Genomic DNA, 24715 nt, shown 5'->3' on the forward strand with positions numbered 1-24715 from the left:
TTGCATGTTCAAGACATTTCTTCATGATAAGGAAAAAATGCATAGAAAACAGATTGGAAGGAAATATATTCCAGGTTAAATAAGTGGGTTTTTCCCCCTGCTTCTCCATCCTTTTATTTATTTATTTTGACCATACTAGGTCTTTTTTGCTGAGCTCAGCCTTTCTCTAGTTGCAGCAAGTGGGGGCTACTCTCTAGTTTCGGTGCTTGGGCCTCTCATTGCAGTGGCTTCTCTTGTTGCAGAGCACTGGCTCCAGAGCCCACGGCTTCAGCAGTTCAGGTGTGTGGGCTCAGTAGTTGTGGTGCATGGGCTTAGCTGCCCCAAGGCATATGGGGATCTTTCCAGACCAGGGATCGAAACTGGCAGGCAAATTCTTAACCACTGAACCACCAGGGAGGTCCCTCTCCATCCTATTAAGTAGTTTATAATTTCCTGCAGTGAAAAGGGATTACAGGAAAAATAAGTGAAAAAATAAAAAAGGAAGACCTTCACATGACTTTTTCTCCTGTTAATTTATCATTATTATTTATATCTTGGCCCCACAGAGACTTGCAGGATCTTAGTTCCTTGACCAGAGGTGGAACCTGGGGCCCCTGTAGTGGAAGTTCAGAGTCCTAACCACTGGACCACCAGGGAAGTCCCTCTCCTCCTAAAATAATCACCTTGGTCCTTTATATCTTAGTTTCTCCTTTTTGTTAAAAATTTTTGTTGCTGTTGTACAGCAGAAACGAACACTACATTGTAAACCAATCATACTCCAATAAAAAATAATAAATAAAAAAGTATATATATACAACAGATGAAGAAAAGATGAATAAAGGCTAGAGATATGCCGTACAACATTGTGCCTACAGATAACAATACTGTATTGCACACCTAAAAACCTGTTAGGAGAGAAGATCTCATGTTAAGTGTTCTTACTACAATAAAAAAAAACATGAGTCAAAAAATATTGTCTCTACTCATTGTTTCTGCTAATTCTCCTCCCACTTACCATTTGAGCCACTAGAATCTGGCCTCCTTCCTAACCTCAGAGGTGACCCCATCCTTGAAGGATCAGCAACGACCTCTTAGTTGCCACATCCAGTGACCTTTTTTTCCTTGCCTGAGCTCTCTGCAATATCTGGCATGGCTAGTGCAATCCCCTTCTTCTGGAAGCTCCCTGCCTGCTCTCTGGGCTTTGCTTTCCTCTGTCCAGGGAGCTAATCACTCTGACCACTTTCAGTTGGTTCCTTTAGTTTCCTCAGGGCTTAATGTTGCCCAGGTTTGGGCCTCTAGGTTCCTTCCTCCTTCCCTGCACACTCTCCTCAGGTGACCTATTTACTTTTGGCCTCTACAGTCCATCTAATTGACAAGTCCTCAAATCTAGCCCTGGATTCTTGCCTGAGGACAAGTCAATCCAACTTCCTCCTGGAGGCTTTCATTTAGATGCCCCTCAAATATCACAGACTGAAGAAGCTCAAGTGGACTCACCATTTCCACTTTCTCTCAATCCCAACTCTTCCTACTTCATTCTTTTACTTGGGGAATAGCCTCGTCCCTTTCTCTCATTCATCACATTCGCTTGGTCACTAAGACTTGCTGTTCCGATTGGAACTGTGTCCAGAGCCATGAACTCTGCCCTGCATGAGGCCTATCTCTCTCTCTGTGGGGAGGATCCTAGTAAGATGATCCTAGTCTCCCTCACATAAGTTTCCTTGTCCTGGTCTTTCTCCTCTCCAGTCTATATCTTATCATTTTTTCTGATTATTCAGTCATTTAATCAAAAAACATTTGCCATGTACCATACTCAATGAATTGATACAAAATAGGTCAAGAAATAATCCAGAGGGTTTCATGTTGTGGAGACTGCTATGCAAATCAGCTGGAGGTTGGGAGACAATAACTAGGACATGGATATAGGCGCTCTCTCAGATGTGGTGCCCTGAAGAGTCTTCCAGATGAACCTGACCAGTGCCCTGATGGAAAGGGAGTAGCCTGTGGCTGGGGATCCGGCTTTAAGGTTGGGAGCCAGGGAAGGCCTGTGAGGAATGAAAGATGAGTGAACCCTGAAAACCTGAGAGAAGAGCTTCCCAGGGAGAGAGAAGAGCCGGTGACAAGGGCCTGTGCGGGGGTTCCAGGCACACACAGGGTGTCTGGAGCACAGGAGCGAAGGCAGAGGAGGGCAGGAAGAAGGTCACACATGGTGGTCCTAGTGAGGGGTCTGGGTTTTTATTCTAAGTGCAATGGGAAGCTACTAAAGGGTTTTAAACACAGAAATCACCTACTTTGTTTCTTTAAAAGATTACTCTCTCTAGGTACCCAGGATAGATAACATTTAGAAGGTGGGTGGACAGGGTTGCTGAGTACTAGGAATTACTTCAGTGATCTAGGTAAGTCCTGCGGGCTGGGGCTGGGTGTTAGCAGTACAGCCAGAGAGGACTTAAACCTCCAGTGGGTCCCCACTCCTTGTAGAATACCTCTTTACTCTTTATGAGGACCATTTGGTTCTGAGCCTCCCTCTTCACACTCACTTGTTCTTTTTGGAATGTTCTGCCTCACTTTTTCCCTTTGATGAACTCCTGCTGCTGCTAAGTCACTTCAGTCGTGTCTGACTCTGTGTGACCCCATAGATGGCAGCCCACCAGGCTCCCCCGTCCCTGGGATTCTCCAGGCAAGAACACCGGAGTGGGTTGCCATTTCCTTCTCCAATGCATGAAAGTGAAAAGTGAAAGGGAAGTCGCTCAGTCATGACCGACTCTTAGCGACCCCATGGACTGCAGCCCACCAGGCTCCTCCATCCATGGGATTCTCCAGGCAAAGTACTGGAGTGGGGTGCCATTGCCTTCTCCTTGATGAACTCCTAGTCATCCTTTAAGACCAGGTGCAAATGCCCCCTCATCTGTGAAGCCTTTCAGGAATCCTCCAGGGAGAGTCCTTTGCATTTTTTCAGCGCTTTGTATCTCTACCATAACACCTATCACACTGTACTGCTTCGTATGTTTACAATTCTGTCTCTGAAGAAGGTAGACTGAGAGCTTCTGGAAGACAGGGACAGGGTTTTGGTAAACGTTCCATGAGTGCACGATGCATAATCAAAAGATATAGATGAAAAAAAATATATAGATGGTATCACTATGAAATAGTTCACAAAGGTCAAGAGTCCAGTCATGAGCAGTTCCTATTATATTCAGAATCATCTGCTAATGTGTAAATTCTTGATCATAAGAATAGATATGAAAAAAAAAAAAAAGGATATGAATGTGGATACTAAACCTCCTCATTTGATCCTGCAAACAGCCCTGAGAGATGGGCACAGTGAGAAAACTATCTCAGTTTTACAGGTGAGGAAATCAAGGCACAAAGGAGATGTGACTTGGCCAAGATCCCTGAGCTTTGATCAGTTCAGTTCAGTTGCTCAGTTGTGTCTGACTATTTGTGACCCCATGGACTGCAGCACACCAGGCCTTCCTGTACATCACCAACTCCTGGAGTTTACTTAAACTCATGTCCATCGAGTTGGTGATGCCATCCCGCCATCTCATCCTCTGTCATCCCCTTCTCCTCCTGCCTTCAATGTTTCCCAGCATTAGGGTCTTTTCAAATGAGTCAGTTCTTCGCATCAGGTGGCCAAAGTATTGGAGTTTCAGCTTCCGCATCACTCCTTCCAATGAATATTTAGGACTGATTTCCTTTAAGATGGACTGGTTGGATCTCCTTGCAGTCCAAGGGACTGACTCTCAAGAGTCTTCTCCAGCACCACAGTTCAAAAGCATCAATTCTTCAGCACTTGGCTTTCTTTATAGTCCAACTCTCACATCTATACATGACAACTGGAAAAACCATAGCCTTGACTAGATGGACCATTTTTGGCAAGGAAATGTCTCTGCTTTTAAATATGCTGTCTAGGTTGGTCACAACTTTTCTTCCAAGGAGTAAGCTTCTTTTAATTTCATGGCTGCAGTTACCATCTGCAGTGATGAGCTTTGATAACCAAGCCTAGAATCCAGGTTCTCTGGCCCCCAAATCCTTTTCTATTGTTTGACTCCTGGGCTGCCTCGCCTGTTCTTGAATCAAGAGCCTGTAAAACTTCTTGTTACTTCCTCATGACAGAGAACAGAGATGTGAGTCATAAGAGCAGGCAAGATGGGGAAGCAACTCTCTCCCCCCCACTCAAAAAAGTGCCTGTATACCACCACCTCATTCATTCTTAATAAAGGTAGTGACCATCTGAGTGCTTCACTCCGCAGAAAGAAGGACCTGAGTTTGCATCCTGGCTATACTACTTACAAGTTTGGTGACCTTGAGGGGTTCATTAATTTCTCTTGGCCTCCTGGGTTTTATCTGTAAAACGGGAGTGAAAAGAAGCTACTTAGTAGAGTTGCCAAGAGGATTCTATGAGATAAAGGAATCTTCTTCAAGGCCCGGCCAAACAAAGGTCTTCATTTTTTTTTTAGCTATTTTTATTTATCAGAACAGATCTTAGTTCCCTGACCAGGATCAAACCTGTTCCCCCGCCTTGGAAGCAAGGAGTTTTAACTAGTGGACCTCTAGGGAAATTCCCACAAAGGTCTTAATATTTGCTAATTATTACGACTGGCCCCAGGAACTTTTCTAAGCATTTTCAAGTATCACGTCTTTAAACGCTAGTAACAACCTGTGTCCTAGACGAAATACGGGCTTAAAGCTGTCAAGTAACCCCCAAAGAATTTATGGGTTCTGACTGGAATCCAGAACCAACTCGCAGCCAGAAAAGGCTTGGCAAACATGCATGTGTCAGAGAGGGCAAAGGAGTTTGCTTACAGACTCTATACTCAACCAGATCTTTTGATTCCGAATTGGTAGTTGGATCATCACTTTTGAAAGTCTGGTAAATGTAAGCTTCATAAACCGGATCTGAGGAGTGACGAGGGGCACGCAGAGTTCTCCAAGGGGAGTCCTGCCTTTGTTCCCGATTGCGGATGAGGTGTCTTTAATTTAGACCACGTTTTCCTCATCCATGAAGTGGGGTTAGAAGAGTTATTAGGGTCCCTGGCGTCCCTCCCAACACTTAATTTTCCAAAGCGGGAGCTACTTGTTCTGATAAAGGCCCCAAACTCTCCGGCTGAAGTTCATCCTCCTCGGGCTGGCAATAGGGACGCGTCCCCTTTAAGGCTCCAGCTCGCCGGCGGCGGCGGCCGGAAGTGTTGAAGCCCGGCCTGGCGGCGGCGGTGGCGGTAGCGGCCGTGGCGGCCTCTGCGCATGCTCCGTCGCCCGCCCGCCCTGGCCGCTCGCCGCCCGCCCGCCCGACGGAGACGGTGAGGAGGGGGAGGGGTGGGCGCTCGGGCGCGGGCGCGGGGTGGGTGGGGGCGGGGGGGCGGGCGCGGGGGCCGCGCGGCGGCCGGCAAGGGCGGGCGGGCGCGCAGGGGGCGGGGGGCTGCTGCCTCCGCGGGCGCCTCCCCACGCCCTGTGCGTGCCGCCGCCGCCGCCGGGGAGCGAGCGGACGTCGCGGCGCCGCGGGGGGGTGGGGGGACGCTGCCGCTGGGTCCGCCTGAGCAGCCGGGCCGCCCCCAGCGCGGCCGGCCGCGCCGCTCGGGTTCGGCCCCCGGCCGAGAGCGGCGGGGGGCCGGCGAGCCTGGCACTGGGGGGCCCCGGCGCCCCCGGACTGAAGGGCCCGGAAGTCCTCTGCCGAGGGACCAGGAAGGGCCGGAGCGACTCCGGATTGAGAGGCCCTGACATCTAGGACCCCGGGGAGGGGTCTGGGGATCCAGGGGGTATCCCTAAAGGCGGGATCCAGGGAGCACCAGGCCCTTCGATGTGGAGCTGGGGATGAGGCCTGGGTCGCGCTCGGGCTACCGGGTAGTGGTGACAGGAGGGGGCGGCGAAGAGTGAAGGAAGCCCGCTGTCTGCCCGGGAGGACCTCTCGGAGCCTTGGGGTGGGGAGCCAGGGCAGAGAGTGGGTTCTGCTGAGGAAAAGAGTGTCCAAGCTTCACCCGGGGGCGCCTAGAGGCCTCGGCCATTCAGTTCAGGGGAAAAGAGGCAGGTGCTTCCCTGAAGGCACAGTGACAGGTCCGGTAAGCAGGGGACAAGGAAGAAGAGCTCCAAGGGAAAGTGAGCAGGCCTCTACCTTCCCCTAGATGAGGGGGCGGTAGGAATACACCTCAGAGCCTCCAGAGGAAGGAATGAGAAGGGTCCAGATCTGTGAGGGAATAAAAGAGAGCTTGGAGTACCTCATATAGGTAGAGAGCAGGGTGATGTGGCCTGTCGCGGATGGGGAAACCTGAGTTTTTGAGGACCGGAGAGAAGATGATTGTTGGAAAGAAGGCTAGCATATCCCTGCTTTCTAAAACGACGGGGGAATTGGCCTGGTGTTTCCTAATTGAGGGGCAGGAGAGGTGAGAGCAGACTCTTGAGGGTCCTGGAGTGTGATCCATCCAGACTGACACTTCAAGTCTTGATCATGGGAAGTCTTGGCTGTCTAAGGAGGAGGAGGAGGAGGCATTCTCTCAAGATGAGAGAAATTCAAAAACACTTCCTAACAGACACAAACAGGGGCCTTAACTCGTGTTTATTTAGGAGAACCAAGAAGTGGCATTTTCCTCCTTAACCTGGAGGATTAAGGAAAGAGAGGATCAGCTAATTTTAGTCTCACAGGATTCTTTTCTCTCTCTTTGCTTATGGAACGTTTGGGGGACTTTTTCATTAAATTGTTGGACTGACCTAACTTGTCAGCCTTTTATCAATTATGTGTATTTAATCTCTACTGACTTGACTTTTTTCATTAGTTACCTGTTAGTTGCTTACTCGTGTTTACAGCAAACATATTGAATAGCCAACTTGTACTCAGCTTCATGGGGTTAGTTTGGACTGTGTTTTGTTCTTGTCCTAAGAAGAAATCTCCTCAACTGTAGTATGTTGACCCTTCAAAAAACCCTTTTTGCAATTGCTTCTCCAAACACCTACAGAGTGGTCACTATTAAGTGATTCATCCGAAACTTCATTTGCTCTGGCTTTTTACCTCAGTGATCTTGTGTAGTGATCTGTTGGCTTCATTACATCTGGTAGCACCCTGGATCACCTAGTAAATACATGAAACAGAATAAAGAAGGAAAAAAATCAAGGAGTTTTGACCTCATGTAATAATAAAGTTTTTAAGTTGGAAATTTCTTAGAATAGGCTACATAGTCTACCAAAATTTAAGTATGAAACAAATACATTTTGGAGTTAGAAAATTTCAGGATATATGGTATTTCTATGACTCCCTCTCAGCTACCAACTGTCATGTTCCTATGATCATGTGACACTTGTGCTTACATCTTGCCATGTGTTTTAAACTTTTCAGAACACAAAAATGAATTTAATCCAGAGTAGGTCAGGTATCATTGATTTAATTTTTTGATAGTTTACGTGAGTAGTCATGTAGTTACTTTCAAGGTGTCTTGTCTTTGAAAATAACTACAAATAATTCTTCCTTTTCCAGAAGTTTGACATATTTCCCTTATGTGTGTTCTCTAGAATTACAGAATGTTGTGTGATTCCACAATGAATACTCCAAGGTCCCATCCATAAAATACCCAAAGGAGCAACTTACTCATCTTCCCTTAGTTTTTGTTGCTATAAACAAGAGCCACTTTTCAATTTACACTCAGTTCAAAGAAATGACCTTCCAATTAGCCAGTGTAGTCTGTAGAGCTGGTTAGGGTTTCTTGCTCAGAATATGGTATTTAGGATAGTAAGAGTTATTCAACCCAAACTTGCTTCTCTGAGGAATGTAAGAATTGCCATGTGGGATCAGACCTGTGTCTCTGACTGACAATGAGAGACTTATTGTGGATGATTATAATTATCTTTTCTGGTAAACTCTCAGAAGGTTAGAGAAACAGCCATAATATTGCTTTTGAGTTCCAAGGTGTGGGAGGGGTAAGAAGTAAAATATGAGTTCTTATTGAGGAAAGTATTAATCAAGAAGTTAGTCAACCACTTATTCAGAGTATTGTAGACAGAGAGGACTCAACCTTAGGGTAGAAAGTTGAACTAGAAGCATCCTTCTAATTTTGCTTTTCTAACCCATTAATTTACCTATGCTGTTAATTTAACATTTAAACCACTTTTTTGAAGTAATAAATTATCTACGATTGTTATATGCTAAAGTATTACATCTTTTAAATTCATTGCATATGTAACAGGATAGTGCTTGACAATAAGTAAGGGTCTGACAAATGTTAGCTGTGATTATTTCAATTCATCCTACATTTTTATGGTTCAAACTTTAAAGATATTGGTCGGTTCACTTATTCTAGGATTTGATGGCATTTTATACTTCATCATATCCCTTTTGGCATTTTCTAGACTCAAAGGTCCTAATCATTTAGGTTCTGTTTCTGGCAGCCAGCCAAACTGGTCCATTGATTCCGCATACCCCCACTCCAGTTTTAAACTTTTAATTTACAGAAGTTCAGATTGTATATTCTAGTATCTTGTAATTACTTTTTTCCTCTACTGTATGACAGTGTCACATATCTCTTTCCCTTCTGTAGTTCCTTAAGAACAGATACCATCCCTTTTCATATCTAAGGAGCCTAACTGTGTCCGATGTGATTTCTCCCCATCATTACGGCCAGTTCAAGCTTTCTAAGCAAATTTATATCTCCTAAATTAAAGAAGTAGAAAGTTCTAGAAGTCTTTTAGGGTAAAGTGAGTCACTGATTGCATGAAAATTTATTACATACCTGCTGTGTACCAGATTTCCTTAGAAAGTTTTAGGTAGGCAGTTTTGTAAATAGAAGTCTGATATTTGAAAACTATTGCACTTGTGGCCCTGGGCACTGAGCTAGCATAGGGAAGCCTGTTAAAAAAAGTAAAGCTAGCTTTTCTCTCCCAGGATGCAGTCTGGTGAGGAGAGACTGACAGAGTGGGCTGATGGTTGTGACAGGGATGCTCCAGGCGCTGAGGAGGCAAAAAGACCCCCTCAAATCTAGTCAAGGAAGTCACAGATGGCCTCTCTGAAGAAGTGATGTTTTAAATGTCACAAAAGTATAGCAGTGACTTGCCAAAAAGGACAGAAAAAAAGAATTCCAGGTAGAATAAATAAGTGTGAAGGCTCAGGTGAGGAAATATGGCATGTTTGAGAATTTGGAAAAATGCAATGGCAGGAGCCCACAGTGTGAGAGGAAGCACTGTGGGAAGTGAGGCCAGCAGGGTGGGCAGGGGACAGATTTGGTGGGTTTTGTAAGCCAGGGTGTTTGCACCGTAATAGCAGCAGAGGGAACGCCCTGAAGAGTTTTTTAAGTGGGGGAAATGGCCTTTAGTTAGATCATTTTGTCTGTTATCTAATGAGTTGGAGATCCGACCAGAGGTTAGGATACTGATGAGAAGCAGCTGGAAAAATCCAGGTAACAGTGTGGTGGTTCAGCGTATGATGATGGCAGCACAGATGGAGAGAGGAGGATGGTTAAAAGAGATATATAGGTGATAAAATGGCTAGGATTTATTTGGTGGTTGGTTGAATTTAGAAAGAGAAGAAAGAGGAGTCAAAAATAGCTCCTTAGTTTTTGGCTTGAGAAAATGGATGGAGGGTAGTGCCATTTACTGAGGCAGGGAACCTAGGGGCAGGTTTGAGAGGGAACATGCTTTCAGTTTAAGATGCCTAAGATATTTTAAGAGGTTTTTAGATATAGGAAGTATTGAATCCAGGAAAAAGTTTGAATGTGAGAATCATAAAGGGCAGGTCTAAGTCATATGTGAGGAATTTTAACTTGGTCAAACACAAACAAAAATTGATTGAACTGCTGTATGTCAGTGGCTACAGTGAACAAGGCTGTAGGAGACAAGATTTTTAGAGAAGCAGCACCTGTCTTCACAGTGTGGTCATGGAGGCAGATGTATGTTCAGTTACCCGCTGTACAAGGTACAGTGCTATTAAACTAGAGGAGGGCGGCAAGCAAGTATTGGGGGCCTACAGGAAAGAAAATGGGGAGCTAGAGGCTTTGTGGAGGAGTGAACTTTGAACTGGGCCTTGAAGGGAGAAGGCGATGAGGGAGAAAGGAGTTTGGGGCTTACAGAATAACAAACGTACAGAAACCTATACATGTTACATGTCCAGAATTTAGTGAGAGATTGATGTGGCTGGATTTTAAGATTCTTGGGGTATTATAGTTGCAGATAAAACTGGAAAATTTGGGGAGCCAAATGAGGGAGACTTTGAGTGCTATGTTAAATATGTGTATTATAGGCAAACAATTGCTGTGGCAGAGCTGAAATGTGGATTTGGTCATCTTGAGTACCAAATACATATCCATTGTGTGTCTAGGCACAGTTCATTGCAGTCCTAATCATCTTCAAGTACTCACATATCTCAGTCAACACAGTACTCTTATCTATATTCTCTTACATGACCCTCTCCTTTCTTTTCAGCTGTGAAGACTAACAGCTGCAGAATAACTTAGGACCCTCTGAGTTTTCATAAAGATGGAAATAATGCTTTGAGTTACTTTAGAGTCAAAGATCTTTTGGTACTGGACAGTAGTTCCCCCAACAGCTCTGCAAGTGAAGTGTCAGGCAAGATCCTATCTCCATTCAGTTTGAGGCAAAGAGGTATTAAGATGTTCCTGGAGGTCATACAGTTGGACACAGCATTTATTAAACAGCCATACAATGCAAATCATCTTTCTTTTTCCATGCAACTTAGTTTCAGAACACTTGATGAAGTGTAATGGCTGGTTGCAAAGAAAATAGATGATTCTTACTTTCTAAGCACTTAGGATGGAACTAGTAATGTGCCATATACCAGCTCTCTAGAATAAAAAATACCCTGATTTGTAATGCTTGCCAATTTCTTTGGTGTATATACTCCCAGCATCACTGATTTCAAGTTACCAACTTGATGTTGCTAAACTGGGAGTTGCAAAGAGATGTACACAGTTGGCTTCCCCTGTGACTCAGTGGTAAAGAATCTACCTGCAGTGCAGAAGATGGAAGAAATGCGGGTTCAATCTCTGGGTTAGGAAGATCCTCTGGAGTAGGAAATGGCAACCCTCTCCAGTATTCTTGCCTGGAAAATTCCATGGACAGAGGAGCCTGGTGGGCTACAGTCCATGGGGTTGCAAAGAGTCGGACCCAACTGAGCACACAGGCACGTGCACAGTTGGTTCACAGGAGCTGGTGGAGCTGCCTGCAGCATACCACTGGGTGAATCACACATACTAAGAAAATCTCCAGTCGCTAGTGAAGTCCAAAGGCATTTCTGTGAAAAGATGTCTGCCCCTTCTTACAATTCCCATCTTTTTCAGGAGACCATGATCTCCAGGATGCCCTTGGAATTAATAGTTATTATATTGCTGTTCCTTTCCTATGGTTGTCATCTTTTCAAATCAGACAAAATTACTGGTGCTTCTTATTTCTGACAGCATTCCCAGCTATCTGACTTCATGTGAAAGATGGCTAATGCAGAAGTGAGTGTCCCAGTGGGAGATGTGGTTGTGGTACCCACTGAAGGAAATGAAGGGGAGAACCCTGAAGACACTAAAACCCAAGTGATCTTGCAGTTACAGCCTGTGCAACAAGGGTAAGTGACTAAAGATTGGAATATTCTGAAAACTTTGGGGAGTTTAGAGTGGAGATATTGTAACTTTAAGGTGACTTAGCACAATGGAACGTTCAACATCAACTCTCAGAGCTAAGTTTTCATCTCTATAATGTATTGTGTGCTATATTTGTCATTCAGTACTTATTACAACAACTGACTGTTTCCTCGTCTCTCGCCCTCTACTCTCAGTTCCTTGAGGATAAGCTACATGGTTCCCTTATCATATTTATCCACACTTTAGCGCAGTGCCTTGGTACATGTGGTACTTTTGCCAAAAGAGATAGTTACAGTCAGAGGAGAATAGGCAAGGCAGCTATAAAAGTATTCCTACCAGAAGTTCTCTGGGCCCTCATGGATGGGCAAATTATCAAGCTTAGTCTATTAAAAATATGTGTATCAATCGCCTACCATTATACAACATATCACAAAGGTGTTGAAAGCAATATAGCACATGGTTCTCACCATCACGAAGCTTGCAGTCTAGTTGTGCAAAGCAAAACTACATGTTTATAAATAGAGTGATCACTTACATGGCAAAATCTAAGAAGTGCCAAGTGGCATGCTTAGGATGTGCTTTTGAATTCAGAGAAGTGATTCAGAAAATCACGATGGATTTGACAGAAGAGATAAGATTCTTAAATGGGCTTGAAAGGTAAACAGGAATTAGATCTCCAGAGAGAAAAGGGGGCTAGTTATTTTATCTTGGGGAATATATAAAAGATTTAAGGATCAGAAGTATTCTACGGGCTTCCCTAGTGGCTCAGATCGTAAAGAATTCACCTGCAATGTGGGAGACCTGGGTTCTATCCCTGTGTTGGAAAGATCCCCGAGAGAAAGGAACAGCTACCCACTCCAGTATTTTTGCCTGGAGAATTCCATGGACGAGGAGCCTGGTAGGCTACAGTCCATGGGTTGGCAAAGAGTCGGATACGACTGAGCAACTTTCACTAGGCAAACACACAATTGGCCCTCTGTATCTGTAGGTTCCACATCCTCAGATTCAACCAACCTTGGATGGAAAAAAAATTCCAGAAAGTCCCAAAAAGCAAAATTGAATTTGCCACACACAGGCAACTATTTATAAGCATTTACATTATATTAGATATTACAAATAATCTTCAGTTCAGTTCAGTCACTCAGTCGTGTCTGAATCTTTGCAACCCGATGGACTACAGCACGCCAGGCCTCCCTGTCCATCACCAACTTCCAGAGCTTGCTCAAACTCATGTCTCTTGAGTTGGTGATGCCATCCAACCATCTAATACTCTGTCATCCCCTTCTCCTCCTGCCTTTAATCTTTCCCAGCATCAGGGTCTTTTCCAGCGAGTCAGTTCTTCACATCAGGTGGCCAAAGTTTCAGGTATTGAAGTTTCAGCTTCAACATCAGTTCTTCTAGTGAATATTCAGAACTGACTTCCTTTAGGATGGACTGGTTGGATCTCCTTGTACTCCAAGGGATTCCCAAGAGTCTTCTCCAACACCACAGTTCAAAAGCATTAATTCTTTGGCACTCAGCTTTCTTTATAGTCCAACTCTCACATCCATACATAAGTACTGTAAAAACCATAGCTTTGACTAGATGGGTCTTTGTTGGCAAAGTAATGTCTCTGCTTTTTATTTTTTATTTATTTATTTTTTAATTAGCACTATACTTTACTATAAATTAAAAAAAAGCAGTTTCAATGTCTCTGCTTTTTAATATGCTGTCTAGGTTGGTCATAGCTTTTCTTCCAAGGAGTAAGTGTCTTTTAATTTCATGGCTGCAGTCACCATCTGCAGTGATTTTGGAGCTCAAGAAAATAGTCTGTCACTGTTTCCATAGTTTTCTCATCTATTTGAAATGAAGTGGTAGGACCGGATGACATGATTTTAATTTTCTGAATGTTGAATTTTAAGCCAACTTTTTCACTCTCCTCTTTCACTTTCATCAAGAGGCTCTTTAATTCTTCTTTGCTTTCTGCCATAAGGGTGGTGTCATCTGCGTATCTGAGGTTATTGATATTTCTCTCTGCAATCTTGGAGAAGGCAATGCAACCCACTCCAGTACTCTTGCCTGACAAATCCCATGGACGGAGGAGCCTGGTGGGCTGCAGTCCATGGGGTCGCTAAGAGTCGGATACAACTGAGCGACTTCACTCTCACTTTTCACTTTCCTGCATTGGAAAAGGAAATGGCAGCCCACTCCAGTGTTCTTGCCTGAACAATCCCAGGGATGGGGGAGCCTCCTGGGCTGCCGTCTATGGGGTCGCACAGAGTCAGACACGACTGAAGCCACTTAGCCGCAGCAGCCTGCAATCTTGATTCCAGCTTGTGCTTTATCCAGCCCAGCATTTCACATGATGTACTCTGCATGCATATAAGTTAAATAAGCCTTGACGTACTCCTTTCACAGTTTGGAAGACACCACAGTGAGAAGCCCATGCACCACAACTGGAGAGTAGCCTCTGATCACCACAACTAGAGGAAGTCCAGGCACAGAAAAAAAGACCCAGTTCAATCAATAAGTAAAAATTATTAAGAAAGAAAGGTCAGAAAACTATGGTTATATTTTTAAAACTAATAATAAAGAGTCCTTATCTTTTACAGATATATACAAATGTCTGGGATTTGCTTCAAAAAAACTTCAGGAGTGGGCAGATGTAGAGATGAAATCAGACTGTCCATGTGTTGACAACTGTTGAAGCTGGGTGATGGATGCTTACATGAGGGTTCATTATCATATTTTCTCTATTTGGAAGTATTTTTGAAATTTCCTATAATAAACAGCTTTATAAATTACCAAGATAGGCTAATAGGCTGACAGTTTTTTAATCATTAATTAATTTTTAATCATCTGATTTATGCAATAGCTGATCTAAAGTATATGGGAGGATGTATGTATATTATATGCAAATACTATGCCATTTTATAAAAGACTTGCACGTCTGTGGATTTTGGTATTTGCAGGGGTTTTCTGGAACCAATCTCCCCACAATACTGAGGAAGGACAGTAATCCAATCCCGGTCTACTAAGTCATGTACCTTGCCTTAAAAAGTTCTAGGGAAAAACTGTTAAACTATTAACCTGTCTTGATAATTTAGAAAGCTTTTTATTATAGGAAATTTCAAATATACCTCCAAATAAAGAAAATATGATAATGAACCCCCGTGTAAGCATCCATCACCCAGCTTCAACAGTTGTCAACACATGGCCGGTCTGATTTCATCTCTATATCCGCCAACTCCTGAATTTTTTTTGAAGCAAATCCCAGACATTTGTATGTATCTGTAAAAGATAAGGACACTTTCTTATTAGTTTTAAAAACGTAACCATAGTTTTCTGACATTTCTTTCTTCTTTAATAATTTGTATTTATTGACTGTGCTGGATCTTTTTTTCTGTGCGTGGACTTTCTCTAGTTGTGGTGATCAGAGGCTACTCTCCAGTTGTGGTGCATGGGCTTCTCACTGCAGTGTCTTCTCTTGCTGGGCTTCAGTAGTTGCGGCACACGGGCTCAGTTGCCCCATGGCATGTGGAATCCTCCTGGACTATGGATCAAACCCACATTCCCTGCATTGGCAGGTAGATTCTTAACCACTAGGCCACGAGGGAAGTCTGACATTTCTAAATATTGTTAAGCATAAAGGAGATATTCTAAGGTCTATAAAGGAAAGTTGATATAAATAATGTCTAGCATATAGAGTGTCTTAAATTTTTATTGGCACCACAGATTATGCATGCTTATTCAAACTCATTTGGGAATTTTATTTTGATACACACACACATACTTGTCGTCGTTACCTTTTGAGGTACAGTAACATCAAGAAGAATTAAAGGTCAGGTTCTTCTGTCTTTCCTAAAGTATTCCAGTTGTCACTAGTCCTATCCACAGTGGAGACAGAAAAAACTTCTCTGCTGCTTCGAGACAATTCTTTTGAAGATTTGGTTCCACTTAATTTTCTGTTGGTCTTTTTTATTTTCCAAATGATACTGTCTTATCTGGAAACCTGACATTGCTTGATTAGGTAGAGGCATCTTTGTCCAACATACATTGACTTCCCAATCCACTGTCTACAGTGAATTTTAATGCATAAGCTAGTGAATAAACATTTTGAGGTATTGCCTTTTTTTGGGAGGGGGGTGGCTATTGCATTTTGAGATGTTTGTCAGTTGTATTATTTAATTATTTTAATATTTTATTGGATTTTAGCCTCATTTTGTAAAAATGAGCAGGGTACAAAAACAGTGATTTTAGTGATGAGATATATAGGTCTCATTTTAATTTTAATACACTTGAGACAAAGGTGAAAATTATCAGGTGTCAGTATTCAGCCTCATCATACTTCACCTGATGGGCTGTAATTCAAGTGTGAAGGAAATAAACAATCAAAAGGTATGCATACATTGCTAGGAATAAATTGGTAAAGATTATATTTAAAAGATGTGAGAGTTGGACTATAAAGAAAGCTGAGTGCCAAAGAGTTGATGCTTTTGAAGTGTGGTATTGGAGAAGACTCTTGAGAGTCCCTTGGACTGCAAGGAGATCCAACCAGTCCATCCTAAAGGAAATGAATCATGAATATTCATTGGAAGGACTGATGCTGAAGCTAAAACTCCAATTTGGCCATCTGATGCAAAGAACTGACTCATTTGAAAAGACTCTGATGCTGGGAAAGATTGAAGGCAGGAGGAGAAGGGGGTGACAGAGGATGAGATGGTTGGATGGCATCACCAACTCGATGGATGTGAGTTTGAATAAGCTCTGGGAGTTGGTGATGGACAGGGAAGCCTGGCATGCTGCAGTCCATGGGGTCACAAAGAGTCGAATGTGACTGAGTGAGTGAACTGACTGGCTGGCTGATATTCAAAAGGCAAGAAATAGAGATTTTATATAAGTATTGTTAAATTTCAATATGTAATTCCTTTTGCCCATCATTTTAATTTTTTTACATATATGACACTTTATACTTTCCCAAATATTCACCATATACACATTTTCAGGGATACGTATGAAGCAAAAGTAGAGTATAACCTGACGCATTATATAAGATGATACTTTCATAATGATACTAAGTTAAAATATATCCACATTCATGTTTTTAAGAAAATAGAGATACTAAGGTGAGTGAAGCAAAGTCGCTCAGTTGTGTCCGACTCTTTGTGATCCCATGGACTGTAGTCTACTTGGCTTCTCTGTCCATGGGATTTTTCAGGCAAGAGTACTGGAGTGGGTTGCCATTTCCTTCTCCAGGGGATTTTCCTGACCCAGGGATCGAACCCAGGTCTCCTGCATTGCAGGCAGACGCTTTACCCTCTGAGCCACTAGGGAAGCAGGTACTCAGGTACTGAGATACTAAGATTTTTTATTCTGGGAGTTTTTCCAACAAAGAAGACTTGTTCAGTGTATGCTTTCTTTTTAAAAACAAAAAAGATGATTATTAACCTTTTCAAATAAAACCTTTAAATATACTTTGGAAATTCTCAGAAGGAATGAAAGTACTAAGATTCCATTACATTCTTGACTTTCCAATTCATTTTGGATTCATAAGAGTTTTTAACAATGAAAGGACTAGTGATTTTAATACTACATAAATTTACTCAGTGTGCTGAGTGGAATAGTTCAGTTTGAGGAATAGTGACCTTACTTTCCTTATGCTCATATCCCTCCCTAGTGGGAGGTTTAAAGTGTTAGGAATATATATAAACTCAGATCAGTAGGGTACCCCTTAGCTTATGTAAGAATCCCACACTCAATTAATCAGAATAGCTTTCCTTAACATTCAAGATAAAAAAAAAAAGTATATTTTCAATTTTCAGTGAATTGGAATACAATAATGTGGCCTTAACTTTAAAACTCTTAAACATGTATACCATATGTACTATATATTATACTATTTATATGTATTTATATGCACACATTATACTATTAGTGAAGTTAACATCACAGTCATTGTAAATGCTAATAGTAACTGACTTGTACTTCACCGATCCATAATTACCACTTATTATTTGTAGCATAATAATTTGTGTGCATGTTTTATACTTCAATTTAGAGTGTAAGCTTCTGTGTTCTTGGGAAAAAAGGATTTAGTATATCATGTGTTCTCAAAGAATGTGAATTAATAAAGGAATAACAACAATCATAATAAAATTTTGGGGTGATTATTAAAAAAAGCTCTAGTAAACCTAATTTTGCCTTACTTTGATGATTCAGAAGGCTATTGATATCTTATAAATCCTTAACATTTTAAACATATTTTATGATTTTTGACTATAGTTTTAGTAAGTATAGAGAATTAAGCTAAATCCATCACTATTATGAGTTGCTTTAGAAAGATTTTCCCTGATAAAATCTTTTGCCTGTAAAAATACAGACTATGCCCCAACTTCCCAAGTGCAATTTACTGGTTGTTGAAATTATGTATAGACAAGAATCTATTATTTTAAAGGATTTTGTACTTATTGGTCAATGAGCTTACCAAATTTACTTGAAGTAGAGGTATGGTTTTATTTTTTTCTTGTCTGTGCTGCATGGTGGGATCTTAGCTCTCCAGCTAGGGATTGAACTTGGGCCACAGCGGTGAAACTCAGAACCCTAACCACTAGGCCTCTCAGGGACCTCTTAGATTATGCCCAAGGAGAGAAAGAAAGGTAAATAAGTAAATAGTATTAAATATTATAGTTGTTGTGGCAAAAGCCTAAAGTACAGTTGGGTCACAGAGGAGGAATTGGATGATTATACCAGAGGACTGAGATGGAAGAAAAAGCACCATACAGGCTGCTGATTAAAAAACAAACGATGGGGAAAGATGTTCTGGGAAGAGGAAGAAGAGCAAGAACAGAAGGGATAAAAGAAGATGGCAGTTTGGTACCATAGGGGCTTGGGTTGTCTGGTGGGGGTTTGGTGAGAATTGAAACCAGGGACCAGATCATGGAGGGACTTAAATATCATATTATGTATTTGGGGCTTTATTTCAGCAGCAAGGAGGAGATTCTTACAGGGTTTTGCAGAGGGTGTTACCTGATCATTCTGGAAGGAATATAGAAGATCAGGTTGATGTGAGGAAACTGGTTCAGACTAGAGATGACGCAGCCTGAGTTAAGGCAGTAGCAGTGGAAATAGACAGGGAGGGTGTTAAGGACGTGTATCTGGCAGGACTTAGTGACTGGCTGTGTGGGAGTTGAGGAGGATGAAAAGGGAGAAATTTAGTGTAATTTCCAGGCTTCTGTTTTAGGCTACTGTGTGCTGAGTAGTGCCATTTACAAGGATGGGAAATATAGGAAGAAGAGTAGTTTGGGAGGTGGGAGAGGAAAGAGAACTTGGTTATTTTAGACATAATTCATTCAATCAAGTCCTATGGGATATTCCAGTGCATTTATTATTTATTTATTTATTATTAGCAGTTAATTGTGTCCTGCTGTGGAATTCAGAAGGGAGGTCTGTGCTAAAGGTGTTGCCATCAGGGAGGGAAATCACTGATGCAAAGGGGATTGTTCAGGCAGTACTTCAGGATAGCAAGTGCAGTAAATAGCATGTTAGGCTTATTGTGGAAATTAAACAAAGGATGTCAGTGTTCATGTCAGGTTATCTGAGCCCATTTCTTAGAAGGCAGAAACACTTTGGAGAAAGAGTTTTCCTTAAGTGGTACCTTTCATTACTGCTAGTTACTTTGGGCATAATCGCTCTCTCTCTTTTTTTAAAAAACTAGGCTCTGCTCCTATCTGTAGTTTGATTATGATGCCTTAAAAAATGCTGAAGTGTAAAAATGGCTAAAGTGCCTAGATTCCAACAAGGGACATCAGCTTCTGTAGTCAGTAAGTTCTTCCTGGTTTGAATTGTCTAAAGGTATTACTTTTTAGTCATGTTTGGATAATTCTATAATATGTTACAAGTGAAGCAACAATCTATGTCATGAACTTTTAAAGTTAGGAAGGGATAAGTCTGGTGTAAAATACAGGTATTTTACAAGTAGCAGTGTAAATAGAGTAGCAAGAGAAACTTTTCCTCTGGGATGAGGAAGGTTGTTGATTCATTTCCACGATAGTAGCTGCTAAGCAGTCTTGGGCAGCCTGGAATTTAGATACATTGGGGCTTGAGTCAGAACACTAACATCAAGTTGTAAAGTATATTATTTTATTCCTTTTGAGATAGATTAAAACAAATTTCTTAACCCCGTGCTGTGGATATTAATATTGTCGTGATTTATGTAGTTTATTGATGGACACTTTTACGACAGGATTTATGAAGCTGGATCTGAGAACAATACGGCAGTTGTGGCAGTAGAAACTCACACAATACACAAAATTGAAGAAGGGATTGGTAAGTCCTTTTGTTGTTCTAGTACTTTTTTTTTTTTTTAACCACACTTTGAGGCATGTGAAGCCCTCTGCAGTGGAAGCGCAGAGTCGTAACCACTGGACCCCCAGGGAAGCCTTGTTCTGGAACTTTTAACCTTAGCCTCCTTGGTTGAGATTTCTTGCTTTTTGTGCCTGATTTCCCCTTCCCGTCCCCCCACACCTCACTACCCAATGTGCTCTACTGGTGCTGTAGCCATCAATTCGATGATGGTACATCAAGAGACACTGCGATCTGCTAGGGCTATCAGTTGATGTTTAACGTTAGTTTGCTAGGGTTACTGAAAAGACTTCTCATCAGTAGAAATCTGTCAAAGAAATTGGAGTCTCAAGGTTGGTGTCTGTCATTAGGGAAGTTGCTGATGAGGTGCTGATTGGAAGGCAGAGTGGAAAGAAACTGAAGAGGAACTCTGAAATTAGTCAGACTTGGCGTTTGAATCCCATATTCTCACTTAGCTGTATAACCTTGGAAAATCCCTTCACGTTTCTGAGTCCCATACAGGTACATAGGAAACCATGACCGCCTCACAGGATTGTTTTAAGAATTAAAAAAGATTGAACCTGTAAAAACACATGGCACAGTGTCTGGCACATTTCTTCCAGAAGATTCCTAAACAATACGAATCACTGTGAACTGTTAGCCCCTCAGAGGAACCAGGAGACTAGAGCTGTTGAATTAAACTTTAAAGAAGAGTGTTTGATAAATAACTGATATTTTTTCCATTTGCAAGATGCAAGCACTATAGAAGCAAATGAGGATATGGAAATTGCTTACCCCATAACTTGTGGGGAGAGCAAAGCCATTCTCCTTTGGAAGAAGTTTGTATGTCCAGGAATAAATGTAAAGTGTGTCAAGGTAATTGTCTTTTCTCCTTGCTGGGGTCTATTTTGGGGCTCCTTGTTTTCAAAGGGTATGGTTTTAGAACCTCTTCTTCCCCACCATTTCAGTGTTCTTAATTTTGTAGCGTCCCTTTGTGTCACAGTTTAAAAGAAAAAAAAGAACTCTGGAGTGATACTGACCTGGGTTCAAGTCCCACCAGAATACAAGTCTTTTGAGAGCTGAGAATTTGTCTGTCTTCTTCACCATTGTATCCCTAGCACTTGGACTAGTGCTCTGAATATTTATCAGTAAATATTTTGTTGAATGAATGGAGTCTCAACTCTATCACTAGTTAGGTGACCTTGGTCAGGTAATATTTCAGAGCTTCATATGTTAAAATACAAATAATTATACATACATACGCACACAGTAAGGTTGTTGGAAGGTGAAATGGTATATGTAAAATGCCTTATACTAGTGTGTAGTTTGGCAGAATTTCTTCAAAATTATTACTGATGAAAATAATCTTCATGAGAGCACAATGTGGAAATAATTGCTTATTCTGTCTCCGCTGGTAGCCACAGCTCTACCCATAGGTAGTAGGCACCGTCAGTAGCATCATCTTGGAATCATTAAGGATTACAGAGTTTTGAGGCTCTGCAGTGCTGTTGGTTTCTACCATCCTTTTTCTTTCTACCAGATCCTGAATCTTGTCATCAGGGCTGGATAGATAACTTCAGTTTATTTTAATAGCCTTTGCAATATCAAAACCATCTGCTTGATTCAGGACACAAATGGATTTTATATCCTAATCAATATATTAACACCAGGACAGGGCCAGAGAAGGATCACCTCCTCTAGCACAATAGGATGGGAAGATAGAGAATACAGGCTATGATGAGAGATGTCATCTGGGTATTGTTTTGTTTGTAACAAATAGAGTTATGTCTTTCTTTCCCTCATGGCCTGCCTAAATTAACATTGGATTATTTTGGACTTTTCCTTTTACATTAGTTCAATGATCAGTTGATCAGCCCCAAGCATTTTGTTCATCTGGCTGGCAAATCCACCTTGAAGGACTGGAAGAGAGCTATTCGTCTGGGTGGAATCATGCTCAGGTGAGCTCTAATAGCAAATCCACACCTTTGAAGTGACTGTGGGGTACTTAATCATGGTAGAATCCAGAGAATCCAGTCTTTCCTCTCCAACTTGAATTTTTATTCTGTCTGAAGGATTGGCTTGAACGATCCATGTATTATTTGACCTTCATCAACTTGTTCTTAAAATCCCTGTGAGAGAAGGAAAATTGAATTAAATCGACTCCTTCCAGCATCTAGGGCAAATTCTTGTGATGTCACAATGCTGGGTAGGATCGTCTCTGTGCAGAGAAGCTCAGGAGTAGATGACAGTCTCGCTTGAGATCACTCAGCATAGGTGGAGCTAAGCCTGGTGCTAAGAAAGAGTGGCTACCATGGAGATGTAGGCTGACAGACAAATTCTGGGATAATCTGGTAAAGCAGAAGGTTGCTGTTCATAAGAAACAGTTATGCACAATGAATGCAATCCTTGCCGTCATTGTGCCATAGAAATAAACGTTATTTTTTTTAATGCAAATAGTTTTTTAAAAAATTATTTATTTCTTTGTGGCTGTGTGCTGGGTTTTTGTTGCTGCCATGTGCTTTTGCTAGTTGCAGTGAGTGGGGCCTACTCTCTAGTTTCGGTGCACAGGCTTCTCATTGCAGAGCATGGGCTCTATGGTGTGCAGGTTTTGGTAGTCGTGACATGTGGGCTCACTAGCTGTGGCTCGTGGGCTCTAGAGTACAGGCTCAATAGTTGTGCTGCATGTGCTTATTTGCCCTGAAGCATGTGGGATCTTCCAGGACCAGGGATTGAACCCGTGTCCCCTGCATTGCAAGGTGAATTCTTAACCACTGGACCTCCAGGGAAGCCCAGAAATTAGAATGTATAATATTCTCACCAATTCTGTTTTTGCAGCAAGTTTATCATAATTTCATCCCCTACCCATAAAATTAACATTATTTTCTATCAGTAGCAGTCACCTATTGATAGAAAATTTTAAAATGTGGTCAAGAATTAAAAGTTCTCCGCAGAACATGTATCAAGAGCCTTAAAAGCCTCTTACTCTTTGTCTTCAATTTTTTAAGGAATCTGTCTAAAGAAAAACTACAGTACTTATAGAGATTAAAGTATAATGGGGTTTATTGCAACATAATTCAGGATAGTGAAAATTACAGTCTGCTTTAATACACAGTCAAGGTAATGGCACCCCACTCCAGTACTCTTGCCTGGAAAATCCCATGGACAGAGGAGACTGGAAGGCTGCAGTCCATGGCGTCGCTGAAGGTCGGACACGACTAAGCGACTTCACTTTCACTTTTCACTTTCATGCATTGGAGAAGGAAATGGCAACCCACTCCAGTTTTCTTGCCTGGAGAATCCCAGGGACGGGGGAGCCTGGTGGGCTGCCATCTATGGGGTCGCACAGAGTCAGCCATGACTGAAGTGACTTAGCAGCAAGGTGTATCTGAAGTAAATTATGGCTCATCTAAATATATGGGTTTATACATTAAAATATTCCTAAAGATTTTTTACGTGGAAAATTGCTTATAATGTAAAAAAGAAAACAAAATGGACTATCAGTTAATTTAGTTGTTTTAAAAAATATATAGGTAAGTAAATTTAGTGGAAGAACATATGCTAAAATGTTGACATTATCTTTGTTTTTTTTGACATTATCTTTGTGTTGGGGGATTTTTTTTTTTAAGGAGCAATTGTTTTCTTAATAATTTTTATATTTTCCAGAGGAAATGTTAATTTTTTTCTTCATGTGTTATCTGTATAGTCAGAGGCATAATTTTGAAAAACTCACTCCAGATCATTTGTATGTGTTAATTATTAGTTGAATGAAATTGGAGGTGAATACCTTTAACTTTTCTTGTTGTTCTTGGGTTGTTTTATTTGGCGAGATAAATAAGCATATGCCAACTCTCCCCAAATATAAAAGACCCAGAGTGCCTAAAAAATCTTCAGCGAAAGCCAAGTAACATTATAACATAGAGTTTACTCTAATTAAAATATCCTATGGTTTTGCTCCTAGCCTATAATAACAATGTCTTGTGAATCTAGTTATAAGGACATTTTATAGTGGGGGTTTAGTGTAATCAGCTTTGCTCTGTATTTATAGGAGAGTTATTTCTTGTTTTTTTTTCAAAGGAAAGACATGTGCTGAAGTTTTATGTCTCCAGAAGTGGCAACAGATCTTGCTGGTCTACAAGTACTAACATTTCAGAATCTAACCACAAAATTTGAATCCGCCTGTGCCTTTTCTCAATTGTGCTGGGATATGAGTTAGTCTTTTCCCCTTTAGGGTTTGGTTTCAATGAGATTCTATGGGGAAATTTAGCTAGTGTCACAATTATATGTCTAAAACTTAGTGATAACGGGAAATAAAAGAGAGTACTCATAATGAGTAGACTAGGGAGGGAAGAGGAGTGCTTGTACATGTGGGCAGGACCATGAACATTTTATTGCCCCAGTTAGAATTTTTGCGACCTAAGGACTTGAATACTATTAGGTTTCACTAATACATAGAACGGACTCCGCAACTTTGTCTCTGTCTCCTCCCTGTACGTGAAGTACAGGCTGAACTGGTACTTCTTGTCTCTCTTTGCACAGGAAAATGATGGACTCCGGACAGATTGATTTTTACCAACATGACAAGGTTTGCTCCAATACCTGCAGAAGCACCAAATTTGATCTTCTTATCAGCAGTGCAAGAGCTCCAGTGCCAGGACAGCAGACAAGTGTGGTGCAGACGCCCACATCGGCCGATGGTAGGGGGTAGGAAACCACCTGAAAACCCATTGTGTTGCTCAGTAGTACTTTTCCCCTCGTTCTCTTTTGTGTTTTTAATTCTCATGAGTGTTGATGGAAGATATGGTAATCTTGGGTAGGAGTCCACGCTTTAGAAAGAACTCTGTTTTCTCCCAAATTATTCC

The 24715-nt window shown here is 41.7% G+C and overlaps 1 protein-coding gene and 1 long non-coding RNA gene across 10 annotated transcripts in view; one reads left to right on the forward strand and one right to left on the reverse strand.

Annotated features, from left to right (window-relative positions):
- Positions 1-5159, reverse strand: LOC147377534 (uncharacterized). Its single transcript, XR_015139077.1, has 3 exons — positions 4783-5159; positions 4270-4323; positions 1-432 (listed from the first exon to the last, which is right to left on the reverse strand). It is a non-coding gene; the product is annotated as an uncharacterized LOC147377534 (long non-coding RNA).
- GMEB1 (glucocorticoid modulatory element binding protein 1) overlaps positions 5142-24715 on the forward strand; it is a 52209-nt gene continuing 32635 nt past the window's right edge. For 4 of the 9 annotated variants that reach the window (XM_086331643.1, XM_086331659.1, XM_086331599.1 and 1 more), the window contains exons 1-6: positions 5142-5276; positions 11364-11521; positions 19759-19841; positions 20608-20732; positions 21711-21814; positions 24393-24550. In XM_086331643.1, the coding sequence (XP_086187769.1) occupies positions 11394-11521; positions 19759-19841; positions 20608-20732; positions 21711-21814; positions 24393-24550 (598 nt within the window). In that variant the 5' untranslated portion in view covers positions 5142-5276; positions 11364-11393. Of the gene's footprint in view, positions 5277-5478; positions 6354-10370; positions 10552-11363; positions 11522-19758; positions 19842-20607; positions 20733-21710; positions 21815-24392; positions 24558-24715 lie in introns of those variants that run through there. The other 5 variants (XM_086331631.1, XM_086331608.1, XM_086331623.1 and 2 more) reach the window with 5 other exon arrangements.

This window comes from Bos grunniens, chromosome 2, assembly GCF_055505025.1.
Source record: "Bos grunniens cultivar Pamir isolate PY7600 chromosome 2, Bosgru_T2T1.0, whole genome shotgun sequence".
Lineage (NCBI taxonomy): Eukaryota > Metazoa > Chordata > Mammalia > Artiodactyla > Bovidae > Bos > Bos grunniens.